Source organism: Zalophus californianus, chromosome 5 (assembly GCF_009762305.2).
Source record: "Zalophus californianus isolate mZalCal1 chromosome 5, mZalCal1.pri.v2, whole genome shotgun sequence".
NCBI lineage: Eukaryota > Metazoa > Chordata > Mammalia > Carnivora > Otariidae > Zalophus > Zalophus californianus.
This window is the reverse complement of record NC_045599.1, coordinates 122101613-122122724: the sequence shown is the minus strand read 5'-3', so window position 1 is coordinate 122122724 and position 21112 is coordinate 122101613. Positions and strand designations below refer to the sequence as shown.

Below are 21112 nucleotides of genomic sequence, written 5' to 3'. Positions count from 1 at the left end.
CATCATCTGAAAGATATCAGTAAGGTGTGTAGATCAAGGCTGAACTGTAACTATTCCCTGCCAAAATATGTTTGATATTCCATTAGCGATTTTAAAGTCTTTTGGATAACTTAATCCAAGTGCTCAGAGATTTTCTTTATAGACTTTCCCACAAAATAATAGAAATGTATTTTTAAAATTCAAATGTTATTTTTAAACTATTAAAAATTTGAGTCTATTGTGACCTTTTGCTAAGGACTGGGCCATTTTTAGAGAAATATCATTCAGAGTCCAACCATCCTCATTCTGAAGAAATAAAGCTATTGCTCAGTCCACTACAATTAATTTCCAAGGAAAGCAAACACATTTCATTTATTTAAGAAATCACCACTGACTTCCTAAAAGATAGCCTTCTTTTCATATCTTACCATAGGTTAAAATAAGTTAGCTTCATTGTGAAAATAAATGAATTTCTAAAGTCATGCAAAAGGCAGAGTCATAAATAATACGGTGATAATATTTCACCCAGGGCCCACCAATAATAATAATATGGTAACATATTTTGGAAAGGAAACATTGACAAATTTGAAAAAGACATATTCAACAAAGAAAATGGAAAGAAATGCCATTTTGGTTCATTACTGTTCACCAAACACATATGAACACAACACAGTGAGATTTCATAATGCAAATGAAATTCTTCATAATCATTACCTGTGATTTCATCTCATACAGGGTGGCATCATCTGGGGTTAACTGCAGTGCTTCATCCCATTTTTGAATTGCCTCTCGATATCTGTGGTTAAGTTACATTAGTATCATATTTTTAGTAAGTCCTTGAGAGTACATGACCAAATTTTAAAATCAGATACTAAGGAATAATTGTATATCAAGAAATAGCTCTATTCAAGAACTGACACTAATAATACTGTTACAAAAGCAAGAAAAATTAAGAGATAAAGGGAAAGGACAGCAAAAGAGAAAAAGACAAATATAAGTAAAAGAGATCTTAGAAATCTTTCCCCAATTTTACTTTCTGGGCTGAGAAATCAGTACCAAAATTTCCCTTTTTCATCAACCTCAATGTCTGCAAATGTTGTCATACAAGTTAGAAGTACCACAAAGGACTTTTCTGAGGAATTTACAATCCAGTTGCAATCCTGGGCTCTACTGAAACAATCTAGCTGACACAGAACACTTTAAGAAGTTGCCTGTTGATTGTGTAAAGACTTCAGTTTTCGGGCACATCGATAGCTCAGTTGGTTGAATGTTCAACTCTTGATTTCGACTCAGATCATGATCTCAGGGTCGTGGGATTGAGCCCTGCATTAGTCTCTGCACTCAGCAGGGAGTCTGCTTGAGGATTCTCTCTCCCTCTGCCCCTCCACCCTCCGCTCCCCCCCTTGCACTTTCTCTAAAATAAATAAATCTTAAAAAAAAAAAAAGATTCTTCAGTTTTAATTTTCCTTGTCTGTAAATTCCATGAGCTCAGGAACTATAATATCTTTTCATCACTATTAATACATGGTAAGCTTATAAAAAATGGGTCAAATGAATGGAAAACAGTTTAGAGATGGTGATTTCCACTACCACCTTTCCACTGATGTCCTCCTTGTCAGGTTTTTCGTGTGAGCTCCAGAGCCATATGGTCAACTAACATCTCCACGAAGATACCTCAAACTCATTCTGCCTAAAACTGATCTTAGCACATCACATGCCAAATCTGCAGAAGCACTGCAGAACTTTCTTTTTTAAATAAAATTAAGGAATGACGAAGTCCTCCATGTTATCCCAAGCAGGCATTTTCACAGCATCCTTCACAAGTGGTTAACTCATGTATACCTGAATATCTCTAGAAAGAGAAAGTTCTATTTACCAGAATATTTTCCAGGATGATGAGCTGAAACTTTCTATTCTGTACCTTTCCCCCAGTGCTACTAATTCTGCTTTCTCAAGCTAAACAGAAAATATGTAATAGACTAGTTTTAATTCTTGGCTACACCAGAATGATCTAGGGAGATTCTGGAAGGGAAGAAATACACTACACACACACACACACACACACACACACACACACACACACACACACACACACACACACACACACACACACACACACACACACACACACACACACACACACACACACACACACACACACACACACACACACACACACACACAGCTGATCCTTGCCTCAGCTCAACTAAAACAGATATTCTCAGAGGAGGGCCCAGGCATCTATATTTTTTGAACCAGGAAATGCTAATAAACACCAAGGTTGTGAACCATTGATAGTATCTTTCAAAGCATATTAAGACATATCATGTGCAATCTTCTCTTGAATCACTCATCGTTACCTGTTTTCCAGACCCTTCATTTCCTCTCTATGTGTTCTTCTGCATAATTTCCTACTTGAATATGTGAAGATCCAAACCAAACACAACAACCAAAATGTGGGCCAATATGCACTGATCATTATTTAAACAGAGGACAGTGAAATAAAGAAATAAAGGCGACATTTGGGAGAAAATGGAAAGTTGAAGAACATAAAAAAGTACATTCTGTTTTCACCTGACTAGACAGTTCCTTGACTAGCAAGGAATACGAATGGGCAGTTCCATTTTCAGGGGTCTCATGTCATCTTGGCAAATGACAAACAGGCTATAGACACCTGAAAATAAGTCTACCACAGAGCCAACTCCATGGCTAGCAGCAGGGTGAGGGTGAACATGGTGGGAGTGTGCTTTACACATCCTGCCTGAGGCCATGATAGGCCATACTAGTTAGTGGCTATTGCTACTTTGTAGTAGCAGGCTATGTAGAGTTATACGCTTCAGATTCCCCCTGCAAAAGCTGACAGTCTTTGCTTCCAGGCAAACCAATCCAAAAATGCAGACATGGCTATCAGAACTCCTGCCTGGACCACAGTTAATATCTTCTTCCCTAACAGGGGCCCCTGCTGAGCACTGAAAAGTTACCTATTTGAACACTGTGCTTAATTCTGGGTGAAAGACTACTAGAATTTTAGGAATACCGTGTGACCATTATTCACTTTATTTTTATGATGTGCTACTACACCGCGGTGTTTCTCCCTGCTTCTGCCTGCATCAGAAATATTCTTTTGGGGGGAAGCCTAGGAGGCTCGGTGGCTCGGTCGGTTAAGCGTCAGCCTTCAGCTCAGGTCATGATCTCAGGGTCCTGGGATGGAGCCCTGCTCAGCGGGGAGTCTGCTTCTCCCTCTGCCACGTCCCCCCTGCTCCTGCTCTCTCCCTCTCTAAAATAAATAAATAAAATCTTTAAAAAAAAAGAAATATTCTTTTTAAAAAAATTTTAGGTAGTTAACATACAGTGCAATATTGGTTTCTGGAGTAGAAATCAGTGATTCATCACTTACATACAATACCCAGTGCTCATCGTAACAAGTGCCCTCCTTAATACCCATCACCCATTTCGTTTGCCCCCCACCTCCCTCAATTAACCCTGTTTGTTCTCTATCATTGAGTCTCTTATGGCTTGTTTCCCTCTCTCCTTTTTCTCTTTTCCCCCTTCCCATACATTCATGTTTTCTTTCTTAAATTCCACATAGGAGTGAGATCATATGGTATCTGTCTTTCTGTGACTGACTTATTTCACTTAGCATAATACATTCTAGCTCCGTCAATGTCGTTGCAAATGGCAAGATTTCATTCTGTTTGATGGCTGGGTAATATTCTATTGTGTGTGTGTGTGTGTGTGTATAAATATAAATAAAAATAAATAGAGAGAGAGAGAGAGAGAGATCACATCTTTATCCATTCATCAGTCGATGGACATTTGGGTTCTCTCCAGTTTGGCTATTGTTGATAATGCTGCTATAAACATGGGGGTGCATGTAGTCCTTAGAATCTGTATTTTTGCCACAAATTACACCTCTAAGAGCTTTGCCAATTGAAAATGATTTAGTTATCAAGGATTTTCCCAAACTCAAGCATCTATCTAGAGCCAGGGTCCCCAAAGTGGAAAGCAATAGTAGAAACATGCAGTCTCACCAGCTGCTGTCAGTGCTCTTCCTCCACCTCACTGCCCGGAGTGCTCCATATGTCTCTCTGCTTTCCACACATCTGGTCACTTCTGCACAGTGTCAGGCTATGCCCATTAGCGTGGCCCATACAGGAGTGAGTAGCTGGCACACAATTTTCCATACAAACTCTGTGCTTAGCAGGTGATAGACACGGGCCAGTTAAACCACTGTGTCCTGTTGCTGGCCCCTAGTTACCCTCATTGGGAATCTGAAACTCACAGTTATTTTTAGATAATTCATATGTCAATGTTAGCTAGAAACTGCCTAAAGCACTTCAAAGTAAGCCATTTAAGGTATCTTTTCAGGTACCATCAAAATTCTTATTTAATTCCCTCTATTAAAACACCATCAACTGGGGCACCTGGGTGACTCAGTCGGTTGAGCATCGGACTCTGGATTCTGGCTCAGGTCATGATCTCAGGGTCATGAGAACGAGCCCTACAGTCAGGGATTCTCTGTCTCCCTCTGCCCCTCCCCACCCTCCAACCCCCCACCCCCACCCCCTGGTCACAGAAAAGTAGCTGGAGATCACACCGTTTGGACCTGTGTGCTAACCCCTCAAAGGTGCCGTTCTTAGACTCCTTCCTTTCCCAGCCCCCATATAAAGTAGCTTCCTTTAAGCAAAACATAATTTTATTTTTTTTTTGAAGACTTTATTTATTTATTTGACAGAGAGACAGAGAAGGAACACAAGCAGGGGGAGGGGGAGTGGGAGAAGGAGAAGCAGGCTTCCCGCCGAGCAGGGAGCCCAATGTGGGACTCGGTCCCAGGACCCTGGGATCACGACCTGAGCCGAAGGCAGACGCCTAACGACTGAGCCACCCAGGCGCCCCTAAGCAAAACATAATTTTAAAAAAGAATGGTGGCAGAGAAAAGATGTAAGGACCTCACCTGGTACTCAAGTCAGCAAAGGAGAAGATAAAAAGGAACTTACAGAGAAGGAACGAGAAAGTCTGAACTTGACTGGTGGGACTCAAGGGTACAAAGACCACAGCTTGCGGATAAGAGAGCAAGGGAAGGAGGGGGAAGGCAGGATCTGCAGACCCCAGTAAGGGTCCCTTCCTTCTCCGACCCGCACGTGTACATCTATTACGGCAGCCTAAGATCGCAAATCCATGCTGCCAACTAAAACGCGTGGTTGGCTTACATGAAGTGTTTGATTTTTTTTAATACAAAATGTTCTTAAATCAGGTCTTCCTGGTATTCTATACCTAAGTAAATGACACTTGTTTTGATATAATTGTTCTGACATAAAAAATTATTTCCTGAATACACAAATAGAGAAGAATCAGAAAATATAGGAAAGTGCACACATACACACACATAGCCCCCACACAGAAATTAAAGACAACCATAGTTAATATAGTTAACACTTTACTGTATATTCTTTCAGTTTGTTTTAATGTGTATCACACATATGAAACATTTTTTGTCTTTAAATTATCAAATGCTTCTCTCTGTAGCATAATGCTCAGAGACTGATTACTACTGTTTCAATACAAAATTCATTCAAATGAATCCTCTACTGTTAAGATATTATACTTAAAAGCTGCTAAGAGAGTAAATCTTAAATATTCCCACCATACAAAAAAAGCAATTATGTGAGGTGATGGATATGTCAACTAACCTTTTACTGTGGTAATCATTCTGCAATATATATCTTTATCAAATCATCACATTCTATACCTTAAACTTACATAATGTTATGCATCAGTTATATCTCAACAAAACTGGAAAAAATTACCCTCTGGCCATTGCAATTATCTTTTTGGAAGGTAGTGGGCTATGAATAATTGTTGAAGAAGAAAAACTATATTTTGGAGGTCAAATATACACATATTATACTTGATATAAAACTGACTAGAGGGGCACCTGGGTGGCTCAGTCGTTAAGCGTCTGCCTTCGGCTCAGGTCGCGATCCCAGGGTCCTGGGATCGAGCCCCGCATTGGGCTCCCTGCTCGGCAGGAAGCCTGCTTCTCCCTCTCCCACTCCCCCTGCTTGTGTTCCCTCTCTCACTGTGTCTCTCTCTGTCAAATAAGTAAAATCTTTAAAAAAAAAAAAAAAAAACTGACTGGAAATGAGATCACTTTAGAAGGAAGGATGGTATAACTTAAGATATCATTCTCATTAATTTCCTTTAAGAAAAAAGCCAATGAGGAAAGAAAGAAATATTATACTTACTTGTCTACGCTCCTCCCCTTCAGATTTTCTATTAATATGACCTGCTGGGTCGCCTAGGTGGCTCAGGGGGTTAAGCATCTGACCTTTAAAACCCATCTGTTATTTGGTAACAATATACTCAAAAAAAAAAAAAATGTGTTTTGTTTTTTTTTTAGACAAAGAGAGCATGCTCACTGGGGGAGGTGGTGGTGGAGGCGGGAGGATGAGACAGAGAATCTTAAGCAGAATCTGTGCTGCCTCACATTGGGCTCAATCTCAACCCTGAGATCATGACCTGAGCTGAAACCAAGAGTCAGACACTTAACCAACTACCCCACCCAAGTGCCCCAAAATATGTACAATGAAAAGTAAATCTTGGGCGCCTGGGTGGCTCAGTCATTAAGCGTCTGCCTTCGGCTCAGGTCATGATCCCAGGGTCCTGGGATCGAGCCCGGCATCAGGCTCCCTGCTCAGCAGGAGGCCTGCTTCTCCCTCTCCCACTCCCCCTGCTTGTGTTCCCTCTCTCGCTCTCTCTCTCTCTGTCAAATAAATAAATAAAATCTTTAAAAAAAAAAAAAAGTAAATCTTGCCTTCACTCCTGTCCTCTGGCCTATTAGATCACTTTCCCACGGGCAACCAGTTACCAGTTCCTTGATATCCTGTCAAAGATAATCTTTAGATTTATAAGCATGTGGACCTATGTATCTTTTAAAACATCATTAATGGTAACATTCTAAACATATACACCATTCTCTCCCTCGCCCTTTTTACTTAATATATCTTGGAGATCATTTTGTATTATTATGTATAGAACTGCCTTAAAAAACAAAATGGCTGTATAGTAGATCTCTTACTATCCAGATTCTTACTTTCTAAAACCGGGAACCAGAAAGATTTAGATTTTACACAGCTTTAGAGTAAACTTTAATTACTTGTCCTGATTATTTAAATTTTCGATAAAAAGAAAAGTTGCATACATTAAAACACTACTAAACTCAAAAGCTTTATTCCAGATATAGTTGATTCTCATTCCCATAGTTATGTTCTATAAAGTCACTGTAAAGACTGAATTAGCAAATACTGAATCATTGCTCGTAGGGAAAATACAGGGTTAAGTTCCTGCAAACCCCTGGTCCTATTTTTATCAACTGATTAACATATAGCCTTGTTTTATGTGTTTCTGTTTAAAGATTATCTTATTTAATAAATACTGCTGATTCATTAACATTGAACTCACGGGCAACAGCACTGTAACTCATGCCTGGACAAAGCTTACTGAACACACACATATTTTCTCTGTAAAATCTGTAATCACAGCCTTCTTGTCCTTAGGAACACGAGACAGCACTTCTGAACTATATTTGAGGGCCATTTTAAACAGCAAAACCACTGAAAAAAGGCACATAAGTGTGGGAAATATAACTTAGACCACAAAAGGACACTTGTTTACAGTATAAGAGCTGAAACAAGGAGGCACGGTTTCACCTTGTGTGACTCACCTAGGAACATACACAGCAGGCACTCAAATTTTTCTCAGCTCTGTGCATGTCCACTAATGATTGTGAAAGCACCATGAGTATTGATTTGGAGGTTACCAATATACTTCAGTGAATGGGTAAACTCATAATTGCAGAATCCAGGGGCACCTGGGTGGCTCAGCCGGTTCAGTGTCTGCCTTCAGCTCAGGTCGTGATCCCAGGGTCCTGGAATCAAGCCCCACATCAGGCTCCCGGCTCAACAGGGACTTTGCTTCTCCCTCTCCCCCTGGCTCTCCCCGTCTCTTCCCCTGCTCATGCTCTCTCTCTCCTGCTCGCTCTCTCAAATAAAATCTTTTTTTAAAAAAAATAAATAAATGCAGAATCCATGAAAGACGGTTGACCGTATTTAAGAAGAAATGTTATAGCATTTTTTCTATGTCAAATAAAATGTAACTAGCCACAAATGAGTATCACTTTCCACTAATATCATGACAGATTTCTATTTGATTTCTATCACACAATTTTACATCCTTATATGGAAATATCAAGACAAATTTAAATGCTATTTCTATCCCACGCTGGGTATAGAGATTACTTAAATTAAAAAAAAAAAGTTTCCTAAAAGCTTTTTTTTTTTTTTTTGTTAAAGTAGGCCCACGCCCAATATGGGGCTTGAACTTAGGACCCTGAGATTAAGAGCTGTGTGCTCTACCAACTGAGCCAGCCAGGCGCCTCCTCTAAAAGCTATTTCTATACAGCTACATTTTTAGCAAATCCCTAGCTAATATTAACATTCATAATTTTATTTCCTCATTAAAAACTATGTCATCAATAACTTTAAAGTTTTCACCTTATTTTATATATTTCTAATAATATTTACAATAATTGTGCCCAGAAATGCTTCATGATAGAAATAACTTTTCTGGCTCAGTTTATATTTTCTTATTGGAAGCGGCTTTCCTTTGTTCAGAATATAATATTTGAAATTAAAAGTTTAGTTTACTTCTTTGATTTTGTAAGAGCTTTCACACAGACATTACAATGAGATTGAAAGTAGTTTTAGATAGTTGATTTAGATAGATTATATTTAGATAGATTATATTTCTGTGAAAGCTGTGTGACTTCCAATTGTATGGTAAATCAGGGTCCAACTTTTAGACAATGATCAATTTTCTGAATTAAACAAAAAAAAATGGGTAAGTTAAAAATTTTAAGTTCTCTGTCTAGCATCTGGAGTAGCATTCCAAAGAAAGCAAGGACAAAATAATGTGTAAGTCATACAACGAACATTCATCATAAGGAACCTAATTTCCGTAAATTAAGATAAGCTCAGAAAGAAAAAGAACGAAAAGGCAATAAAAGAGAAAAAACACACTTCCTTATCACTGCATATTTTCTCAAAACATACATATTTAGGGGAAGGGGAAGTGGATTGGGAAGAAGTGCTGAGATGCTGCTCTGACCAGAGTCCCTGTGTGAGTCTATCAGGCAAGAGACAAGATAGAAGTAGACTTTCAAAAAATAAATCCTAAACTGCTCCAAGTTTTAGTCACGATCACTTATTGAAATTATGTGGACACAGGATTAGGTTAAGTCAAAAAGTCCACTTTCAGTAATCACTTAAACTTCAACTATTCAGTTACACAAAAGAACAAACATATCTTAAAAGTGTCTAATTTATTACAGAAAAGAACAAACAACTTAGGGTGGATCAATTACCTCCGGAAACAGTAGGAAGGAGCTCTGAAATTACATCAAGGTGGACACACACTGAATAAAGGTCATTTTCCAAAGCAAATTAAAACAATGATGCCAACTCCTACCTAGTGCAGGATGTTTCTTAGTTGTTATTGTATTGAAAGCAATTGCTCTCTCCTCCTTACCACACTAGACAACCTGTTTTCTAAAACAAGTAAAAAGTCACAATTTTAATCTCCCAATTTCTACTTCAGATATAGAGATCATTTAAAATTATTTTACCATCTATATTATTCACTCATGGAGCATACACACAAATGTCACAAAATAAAATTCACTAGACATTAATTCCAGTATCACAGAATAACTTGAATCAAATTAAAACATGTAAATAAATGGGCAGGACTATAGCAAGTGAGCTTATCTTATTTTAATGACAAATATATGACAAAATCACAAATTATGCAAAAGGCAAAATAACAAATAGGACTCCCTTCCCTAGCTAAACCCCATCAACTTGCCTTCTTGCTTTGTCAGAGAGGCTCACTCTGACCCCCCTGCCTAAATCATTCTTGTGGATATTGGCTCATGATACCCAGTTATTTTTCTTTATAGAATTTGAAACTTTACATTTGTTTCTCTGTTTAAAACAGAAGCTCTGTGCACACCACGGTACACGCAGCTGTAGGCACCTAACATGATAGGACCTAACACATACCAATAATGTCTGAAGGAATAAGGTAGACACAGGAGCGGTAAACAGTCTTTGTGGGATAAACGAGGACACTATGGCCCTGGCCACGAAATAGCTGCCACTGCCTAAGCCACAGTTTTAAATACCACAGTTACAAATGTAGTCTTAAGAGTCCTAATGCGTTTCAGCATATTTGGACAATCTAGCAATAAAAATAAAGAATGCTTTTGTCCTAAGAAAGATACAGTATCTGAAAAAAGAGAATCCTAATAATCACTGAAGACTTTCTAGTGCATAAGCTAAATATAAAAATCCCAAAGTATTAACAAATTAAATCCAGCAACTTGTTAAAAAGTATAAAGTCCACATGACCATGTAGGATACATCTCAGAAAAGCATTAGAAAAACTCGTATGTAACAGATAACGGAGGGGGGGAGAAAAGTACATGACACTCAATACGTAACACCCATTCCATTTCGACTCTTTATAGCTATTCCCTATAATGTTCTTAACAAAAAGTATGTACAGCCCAGAAATTTGGTCTCCTGGTGTGATTATCCACTAAGCTTTAATGATACTGTATCTAAAAGCAGTAACTATGTCATCTAAAAAGAAAGCGGTTGTACCTCTTCAGGCAAATCATGGGTGGCTTCCAGCCTATCTCTAAATATTTCCGAATGTTATTTCAGAGACAACATGAAAAACTTTGGAAATCTGCTATGTTCTACTTTCTGAAAAATTAAGTTATTCCTTCATAATAATCCTCCTACTCATAATATTCTAAGAAATGGAGTAGCAGTAAATTCTATAGGACTTAAAACTAGTGAATCTATTTCTTCCAGTATTAGCTTATCAGTCCAATCTTTTTTCTACTACCCCCCACCCACAACTCTGCTCCACTCAGCTGCGTATGTGCCCAATCCCCACGCACATATCATTTCTTCCTTTGTTCATGGGGGTCCCCCAGTGCACAAACATATGAGTATCTAGGATTTCCTTCCTCCCCCTCTTCACTATTCAAAGGCTCTCTCTCCTCTAAGACCAAGTTAAAATTCCGTTCTTCATGAAGACCATATGAGTACCACTTACCTGACCACATAGTATCACTTGTGTTCCTAAAGTACTTTATGTTTTACAAAGTACTTTCAATACCCATCACTTAATAAACAGTTATTCTCACAAAAAGTCCACTCACTTAGTGCTCATAAAAGTCCTCCAAGATTGGCATTACTTGTTCTCATTTTACTGAAGAGGAAACAAAGGTAGAGAGCAGCTATGGGACCAGTCCACAGGCACATGGTATTAATCCTGTGAAAACCAAGAAGCTAGTTCTTACAGTTACAAGACTAATGCTTTTCCAACTACCCCAATGCTGTCTTCCACTTCATTTTTCTTTAATTTTCCATGTATTTGTATCTTCTCTTCACTAATGAGTTCAGGGACCAAAGGTAGATTCACCTGTACTCTCTACAACACCCAGAACATGGCCAGGCACACAGAAGGTGCTAATATCCCAGATTCTATCTACCTCATTTGTCTTATCTTCTCCAAGAGAAGTCTTGGAAAGCAGCAAAGAAAAGCATGAAAGACATGACAAGTGGGGACAAAAACTAGCATGCTGAAAATACATTTTTTTTAAAAAAAGGAAAGAAATGAAAACAAATTTTACCCTAAAACAAAAGTAGCAAATACCTTAATTCTTACTTTGTTCCAGCTTACCATTCCAGGTATAGAAATTACAAGAAATCCCAAGACTAGGAGAATGGGAATATGGGTAGAAAGAACCAAGAGATTAAAATTCTAGGTAGAGCAGAAGAACTTTAAGACCCTGGGATGTGTGAGGTTTCAGGAGTCTATGGCTTTAGAGAAAGGGGCTGGTCCAGAGACCAAGGTCAATCCAGTAAAGCACCACATAATGAGTATTTCAGGCTCTGTGGACCAGTCTCCGTCACAACTGCTCAACTCTGCTGTTGCACAAAAATCAGCCACAAATAATACATAAACAAATGTGCACGTTTGCGTCCAATAAAACTTTATAAAAACTGGCTGTGGTTTGCCAACCCCTGCATTACTTGGTCCAACCACTTAAAATTTGTCATATTTGTCAAATGTCCTTTTCACTTTCAGTCCTATTTTCTGCCTAACTCAACCAGGAACTGTTACCACCCCATGGCAAGCATTATATCAATTTACAGAGCGGTTCTGGTTGTCATTATGACTTAGAGGCACTAGTGACAAGGGTTTGGGGATGCTAACAACCAGCAAGACAAGGGGCAATCCTGATCAACAAAGACCTGTCCTGTCCAAAATGCTAACAGCGTTATTCCTGAGAAACAGGGCAGCCTCCCCCATCCCCACCTTCCCACCCCTCAAGTTGCTTACATTATCACAAAATACAAAATGAGAAGTTCAGATAACACTGATCACTACTAGTTGTTTTTTTTTTCATTAGGGAGCATGCATACACAGATACCCACACGAACATATACATGTACAAACACAGGCACACAGATTTGAGGGCAAAAAAAAAAAAAAAAAAAAGTCCACTCAACCCCCACAATGGTGCTGCTTTTATTTTGAAGGCTTTGCTAAGTGAAATGTGCTTTATGCCCACAGGACATGCGAAGGTTTAAAGGAACAAGTGAGCGGGTTTTCCACCAAAGCAGCAACTGATGGGCATTTACTTCACTACCATAAGCTTACTGAATTCCCTTCCCGCCCTCATTTTTCATGTCTCCCTGATAAACTTCTCCTGGCCTACAAAGGGTGGCACCACCCAGTTCCTCCATTTTTGCATCACAGGAAACTTGGCACCCAATAAATCGATGGTCTCTCATAACTTCTCCAGCATATCTCTTAATTCAACTTCGGTTTGGAACAAACTGAACAGACACAGCCCTACTGCAGCTGGTGGATAGGAAGCATTACAAGATAAAAACTCGGTTTAAAGTCACTGTGGTTAATAAGTGACCAAAGTCTGATTCAGCCAGTTTAAAGACAACCTTAACCGTGTGCTGGTAAGCTAGTGCAAAGAGAATGGGCACAGCGATCACACGGGGCAGCATGAGGTAAGCCCTACACCGAGGTCAAGAACAGCTGGTGATCAAGCCAAGCAAGTGAGCACACTCATTTATCGAACAGCAATGCCAAAGTGTTTAACTACTTGGTTCCCAATTAGACTTCTAATTTACTACCACTTCAAGCTTAATGAGCTCTATAGTTGTCAGCTTGTTCATTTGATATTTATTAAGCATCATCTCTGGGCCAGGTAGTATTCTAGGTACTGAGGATGCAGCATTCAACAAGATATAAAATGGCCCTACTATTTTTCTAGATCTTCCATTCAAGAATGTTTGCATGCAGGAAGAAGGCAGAGAAAGAAAACAAACCTAAGTTAAAATATGATGAGTGATTAAAAAAAAAGTGGAGGGATGTGAAAGGGAGTAACCCGATGGCTACTCCGAATGTGTGGTAAGAAAAGATCTCTCTAGAAAGGCATTTGAGCTGTGATCTGACTGACAAAAAAGTGGTCAGCTAACTGAAGATCTGGAGAAAGTTCATTCTGGACAAAGGGAAGCGCCCAAGGCAAGGGAGGGCCAAACACCTGACTGTTCGAGGAAAGCAAAGACAACCAGCGTGGCTTTAGTAGGAGGAGGGAAGGGAATGAGAGGTGCAAGGGGCGGATTGAGGCCACAGTATGAGTGTGACTTTAATTGCATGTGTGAGGTGGAATCTGTAGAGATCTGATGCAACACAGAGACATGATTTATATTTTGAAAAGATCAGTCAGGCCCAGGGAGGAGAATGGTCTGTAGAGGGGTAAGAAGGAGCACAGGGAAGCTGTTAGGAGACCACCTGAATGATCCAGGTAAGAGATGAGAGTAGATTAGATTAGCATGACAGCAATGGGAACAGAGAGGATAAAAAAGATTTAGTTTCAAAAATAAAGCCAACTTAACCTGGATATGAAGAGAGAGAGAAAAAAAGAAAAGAAAAAAGAAAAGAAGAAAAGAAAAGAAAAGAAAAGAAAAAAGAAAAGAAAAGAGAAAAGAAAAAAGAAAGAAAGAAAAGAAAAAAGAGAAAAGAAAAAAGAAAGAAAGAAAGAAAAGAAAAGAGAAAGAAAGAAAGAAAGAAAGAAAGAAAGAAAGAAAGAAAGAAAGAAAGAAAGAAAGAAAGAAAAGAAAGAAAAGAAAGAAAAGAAAGAAAAGAAAGAAAAGAAAGAAAGAATCCAGGATGACATCTTAGCTCAGGTTCCCTGGGAAACAGAGCTTGAGGCCGAAGCTTACTCTTTGTGGGGAGCAGGATCCCAGGGAAGGAAGAGTGAGGGGAAAAAAGAGAAGGCAGGAAAGAGGGAGAATAAATACAAGGCATCTGCTAAGCTGGCAACAGCTTCAAAACCAAACAGATGGCTGCTAATCTTGTAGAACTTCTTCAGAAGACTGTACAAAACCTGTGTGTCTTGGAAACTGTCCAGTGAGAGGAAGAAGGGAAAAGAATTTCTCTGCCGGCTGCCGTCCTTACCCTGTCTCCCACCAAATTCTACCCCACAAGGTTTTAACCCTTCACACTTCTCAGCGTTGTGACCCACTTGCTCCAGAGCACCTACGGGTCTAATCTGGCCAGTGTCAAGCTGTGACCCATCACTGGATCGTCAGGTAGCTCCATGAATGTGGGCTGTTTGGGCTATGACCAGCAGCAGCTGCCAAGGCTTTATGACCGTGAGAACAGCAGGTGGGGCGGGCAGTCAGGGGTGCCCGGGGCTGACTAGCTCTGTACTGGCACAGAACCCCATGGAGCTGCCTCCTAGCTTTCAGGCTTAAGTAACTGGGTAAATGGTGATGCCTTTTACTGACATGGGGAAGACTAAAATGTACCAGATGTTTGCAAGACAAATCAAGAGTTCTCCTTAGTACATGTTCAGTCTGAGATACGAATTAGACATCCAAGTGGGTATAAAGTAAACTCTGGAGATTTAAGAGTCTGGAATTCAGGTGGGAAGACAGCACTCCAGGCATATTCGGTAGTCATCAAGATAGAGAGGGTACTGAAAGGAGACTATATAAGTTTAAGAAGGGGAAAAAAGGATATAGAAAAGACAAGAAGTACTTCCTAAATACTGTGGCCCACCAATATTTAGAAAATGAACACAAGAGGAGGAAGCCAAGAAGATTAAGAAGTGGACAGTGGGACAAAAGAGAAAACGTGAGTGTGGTGCTATAGATGCGACAGCGGTCAGCTATGCTGAATGATGACAGGTGCTGTGAATGGGAACTGGGACGTGGTGAACAGAGGTCATAAAACCTTCACAAGAGTGGCTGCGGGGGGCCAGTGGGAATAGAAACCTGACTGGAATAGACCCAGAGGATGATTCATCAAGAAATGAAGTTTGTGGTGAAAGGGGAGTGAAGAAATGGTAGGGCATGTGCAGGCAAGGGAAGCTTTTTAAATGGTTGTTATCAAGGTATTATTCGTACACCAGTGAGAAGAAACCAAAAGAGAGGGAGGAACAGACGCCAGGCCATCTAAATGAAGATCACGGTCATTAAACAGATGCATGCTGATGTCAACAGGCTGTGTGCCACACAGCCAGACTGCCTTCACGTTCACTTTGATACGTATACTTTTCTAGACAAGAGATAAGATTCATGGTACATTCTAATTATATTTCTGCTTCACACACATACACTAATTCCCACAGAGGAAAGTCAGACAACTTAGCTACATAATCAAACACCACCCTCTAGCGGTGGAAACCTTGAAAGCCAACGTATCAAAGCTGGGACTCACACCCCATGGGACTCCTGAGGGGTATATCCCAGATTCTAGAAAGAGGTGTCCGCACAAAATAACTTATGAAAAATCTTAACACTACATGAAATGTGCCAATCACATATAAAATCCTAAAATACAATATCTGAAGTACATTTATTGAATGTTTCCGAGGTGCTAGGTGACATGTTAAGCTCTTTCACATGGACTTGCCTTTTAATCCCCCAATTGTCTATGAGAAAAGTCTTACCATTTTACACATGAGGAAATTGACACTTAATAATCTGCCAAAGGTTTTACAGACAGACATGATAAAGCTAGGATCTGAACAGAGGTAAAATGACTTCCACATCCACACTCTTATTCACTATATTCACAATACTGTCCCTGTGCATCAAAATTACTTAGTGTTTTAGATAGAAGAGAACACCAGTTTTTGGTTACAAAGAATCATAAATACTCTAAGTTAGAACTTCAGATCATAAAAACCATTCAATTGCAAACAAAAGTTTCCTAAGAGTAGTTAAGTTACCAATGAAGTAAGCTGACAGCAGGAGACTATAATGCCAAAAACTTGTGCTGCCTTTTGAGGAAGAATGACATTAACACACTTGGATTGCGCTACATTTCATGTGTTCAGATCACACTCTAAGTGCTAAATAAAACTAAATGAGAAAATATTAAGTGCAAAAAAGACAGAAAGAGGAAAGAAAGCAAAGGAAGGAAGGAGGGAGAGAGGGAAGGAAGGAAGAAAATCACAAGGAGGCAAAAGCTCGTATCCTAGGAAGTGCGAGCAGTTCCCTCTTCTTCCTCAACCTTCCTCCCTTCCTCCCTCTCTAGCAATTCCTCCAGAGACATCCCTGCTCCTCTACCATTCTGATGATCAGTACTCATTCCAAGTTCAAAGCTGTTCCATATTTTGATGCACTTATCCTTACCATCATTTTACAAAAGAGAAAAAAAGACCTAAAAAAGGTGACATGATTTTATACAACCTCTGAGAGGCTAACTTGAGGAGGTGAGATTCTGACTTGAGAACTGGGAATATGTGCAACTGCAAAATTCCCCCTCCCCATTTCCAGACTGGGGACTTCTGCCACTGCTCCCAGAGCACAGGAAATAATTTAAAAAGCTAACACAGTGACCCTGAGCCACGACCCAAGCTGAAATCAAGAGTCAGATGCTAAACCCACCGAGCTGCCTAGGCACTCCCCCCTTTTTTTTAAAATCAAATTTAGTGGAGTATAATCTAGATGCCAAAACATGTACCCATTTTAAGCATACCCTTCAATGAGTTTTTACAAATGTATACACCCATGTAAATACCACAAGCATTCATAATAAAGAACATTTTTATTAACCCAAAATGTTCCCTAGGCCCTTTTGCAGTCAACCCACCCCAATTTCTGGCTCCGGACAAACACTATAGATTAGAGTTCCATTTAGGGATTTACATAGATGGAATCAGACAGTATGCCCTCTTTGACTTCTTTCTCTGAACATAATGATTTTTTGATGCATTCACCACTCAATAGGATTGTCACTATAGATTAGATTTGTCTTTAGAGAGATTTACACAGAGGAAACAGATAATAGACACTCTGATTTCTTTCTCTGAGCATAATTATTTCTGGATGCATCAATCATTCCTTTTCATTGCTCCGTAGGATACTACTGGACAGATACACCACAATTGATTTATCCATTATTCACCTGTTGATGGACATTTTGATTGTTTCCACTTCATGGCCACTGTGAATAAAACTACTAGGAACATTGTTATGTAAGTCTTTGAGTGAATATATGTTTTCCTTTCTCCTGAATAAATATCTTGGAGGGAACAGATTGCCGGATTGTATGGTAAACTGTACGTTTAACTTTACATTTTCATGAAGAATGGCTTGAAAGTTTGAGTTGCTCCACATCCTCGCTTGATTTTGTCAGTCTTCTCAATTTTAGCACTCCAGCGGTTATGTAGTAGTATGCTGTGGTTTTAATCTGGAGTTTTCTGGTGACTAATCATGCTGAGCAGCTTTTCCTGTGCTTACTGGCCATTCATGTATCTTCTTTTGTAAAGCTTCAGGTCAAACTCTGCAACCATTTTTTAATTGGCTAGTGTCTTGCCACTGAGTTGTGCCTTATGTAGTCTAGGAAAATGTCCTATGTCAGATATATGCATTATAAATATTTTCTCCCAGTCTGTGGCCTGAATTTTCATTTTCTTAATTATGCCTTTTGATAACCAGATGTTTTAACTTTGATCAACTAGCACATAAATGTGAGTCATTTCTGTACCTTATATTCTTTTCTGATCTGTAGATGTCCATTCTCACAATGATACTATTAAGGCACCGCATTCAAGAATGCGCTGATGCAATAAAGTAGTGTAAGTTCTCTACATATTTTTTGGTCCATAAAATTGTTGTGGCCAGTCTAGATTCTTTGCATTTCCATATGAATTTTAGGATAAACTTGTCAATTACTACAAATCAAGCCTGCTGGGATTTTGATCAGAATTTCATTACGTTTACAGCTTCATTTGAGGGTCTGATAGGTGCCACAAATTGTTCTAATTTGGGGGCACTACCTCCGACTGGATGCTCAGAGAGGGGCTCATGGAGATGACCACATGAGAGCAGAGGTAAGGACAAGAAGAGAAACATCAGAAAACAGAAGATAAGAGCTTCTCAGACAGAGCATCATAGGACAAAGTGTATAAAAACTGTGTTCAAAAACACAAGGAAGGCCAGTGTGGCTAAAATGTAGTGATAATGAGAATGCTTAAAGATGAAGTTGATTCAGAAGACAGGCACTGAGGTTTTGAAGTGTTTCTTTTTTTTAATTTAGTTTCACTATTCCTCCTTATATTATTTTTTATTCCTCATGTTACTTAAGTTTAATATTATCTTAGGTCTTTTTAAACTATTATTTCTATTTAGTTTTGGCACAGAGTCACCAAATTGTTCAATCCCACTAGATTCCTTTTATTCTGTTATCTTCTAAAGCTGTGTATATATTACTCCAAAACAAATGCTAACCAGCAAAAAAAACTCAATCATTTCACAGTGTTCTTCATTCAAAATAAAGCATCCAACCCAGCTGACTTTGGTGAAATGACTCATGTTTTGACATGCAGGCAGAAGACAAGAGTTATTTTGTTTATCTACAGAGTTGCTATCTCCCTTGTACCACAGGAAATTCAGAGGGACTCCCATGGCAATAACTGAATAGCTTTTCCCTCCTGCTCACTAGTGTGGTCTAGAGAAAAGGGCAAAAACAAAGTTAATGAACTCTTAACAGGCATTTACAGGAATTTCTAAAGAAGTTTTATCGATGTTCTAAAAACGATTTCCTAAATGTGGAAAATTTATAGTGGGTTTTCTTCTGAGACAGAACGGTCAATCTTGCAAAGTTCTACAGAAGAAAACTTTTTATGCCTAAAATACCATAAATAGAATTCAGAATATAATGTAACATGTTAATTGTCCTTGATTGTTATTTATTTTCCATCATTCATTTTCAATTTGAGGTGCTAATATATTATAGTTTAGGCACCATTTGATGTTTTATATTAAAATACATTAATAAAAGATTACTCCAAGAATCAAAAATATAAACAGATCTAGAAACTAAAATGTTGTTTCTTCAACTTTGACTCATTCATGACAAAAATGACTAACAAGGAATCTTATACCCACCCTGACCAATTTTAATTAGGGAAGAAGAAAAAAAGAACAAAGAGAAAAAAACTGCTTTTTGTTCAGTACTATTTTTAATTTCTCAAATTTCTCATTACCACATGGAAGATACCAGTCAAAGGCACACAGGCCTGATTTTAGATCTTTACATGATCTGAAGAGTATTGTCCTAAACACTGACCTATTCAGATACTACTCCTGCTGACCATACATATATCTTCTCAAAATCACATCCTCAGTGCAAATAAAACAACACTCCTTGTGTTGATTAGTGTAATTCTCTTAGTATATTTCCTTCACCAAGGATAAAAAAATATTATTTTTTAAATACTTTATTTATTTGAAAGATACAGTATATTTCCTTCACCAAGGATAAAAAAATATTTTTAAAAATATATTATTTATTTATTTGAGAGATACAGAGAGAGAGCATGAGTGGAGAGAGGAAGAAGCAGACTCCCTGCTGAGCAGGGAGCCTGATGCGGGACTTGATCCCAAGACCCTAAGATCATGACCTGAGCCGAAGGCAGACACTTAAGTGACTGAGCCACTCAGGCACCCCAATGTTTCAAGATTTTTATTAAAATATGACTTTCAGCAGATACTAAACACAGCAGACTGACACAGGCATAATGTCTTTCAAATGGCTGCATTGATGACAACCTGATGTTATTCCTCTCCTAATATGATACATAGAGTGTACAAACCTGACTATTAAGTACTCTTGCCAAAAAGTCAATCAGAATCTAAATCAAATCTCCACACCTCAGTTTATAAGAAACACATGAGATAGAGGAACAAATTAAATGACATCCATAAGGGAACAATCAAAAAGAAAACTCGTCTAGACTCTTCAAAAAGGTCAGTATCATGAAGGAGAAAGCAGGGGACCTAAGTAGACACTAAAGAGATATAACAAAAATATGGAATGTATGAACTCTGATTGGATCCTGGTTTAAAAAAAAAAAACAAACTGTAAAAGACATTTCAATGAAAATTAGAAAAATCTAAATAGGGACTGCATATTAGTTTACAGAATTGTTAATGTTCAGATTTAATAGTTATGGTCTTTATTAAGAGAATATCCTTATTCTTTTTTTTTTAAGCAGGCTCCATGCCCAACCTGGGGCTCGAACTCACGACCTAGAGATCAGAAGCTACACGCTTCACTGACTGAGCTAGCCAGGTGCCCCAAAATACCCTTATTCTCTCATGCTAAATTAGGAGAGAGGTATCATTATGTCTACAACTTACTTTCAAACAGATCACAAAAAAAAAAAATTTTAAGTTTATAATTACATGTCAGTGTATGTATATGTATGTATAGAAATAGATAGAAAAAACAATTACTGGAATTTTTTATCTAGCTAGCAGGAACATAGGGATTGAACTATTATTTCAACTCTAATATAGATTTGAAATTTTTAAAAGTATAAATGTCCTTCTCCACCTCTAGGTTATAAAGATACCCTTCCATATTTTCTTTCATTAACTGTGTAGTTTTACATTTCACACTGAGATTTTTTTTAGCTCTCTAGAGTACATCTTTCTATGTGGTATTAGATACAGAT

General features: G+C 38.6%; 1 protein-coding gene across 3 annotated transcripts in view; it reads right to left on the bottom strand.

Annotated features, from left to right (window-relative positions):
- Nucleotides 1-21112, bottom strand: part of TTC33 (tetratricopeptide repeat domain 33) — a 35021-nt gene that overhangs the window by 8953 nt on the left and 4956 nt on the right. For all 3 annotated transcript variants that reach the window (XM_027605911.1, XM_027605912.2, XM_027605913.2), the window contains exon 3: nt 694-775. In XM_027605911.1, coding sequence (XP_027461712.1) covers nt 694-775 — 82 coding nt within the window. The remainder of the gene's footprint in view (nt 1-693; nt 776-21112) is intronic.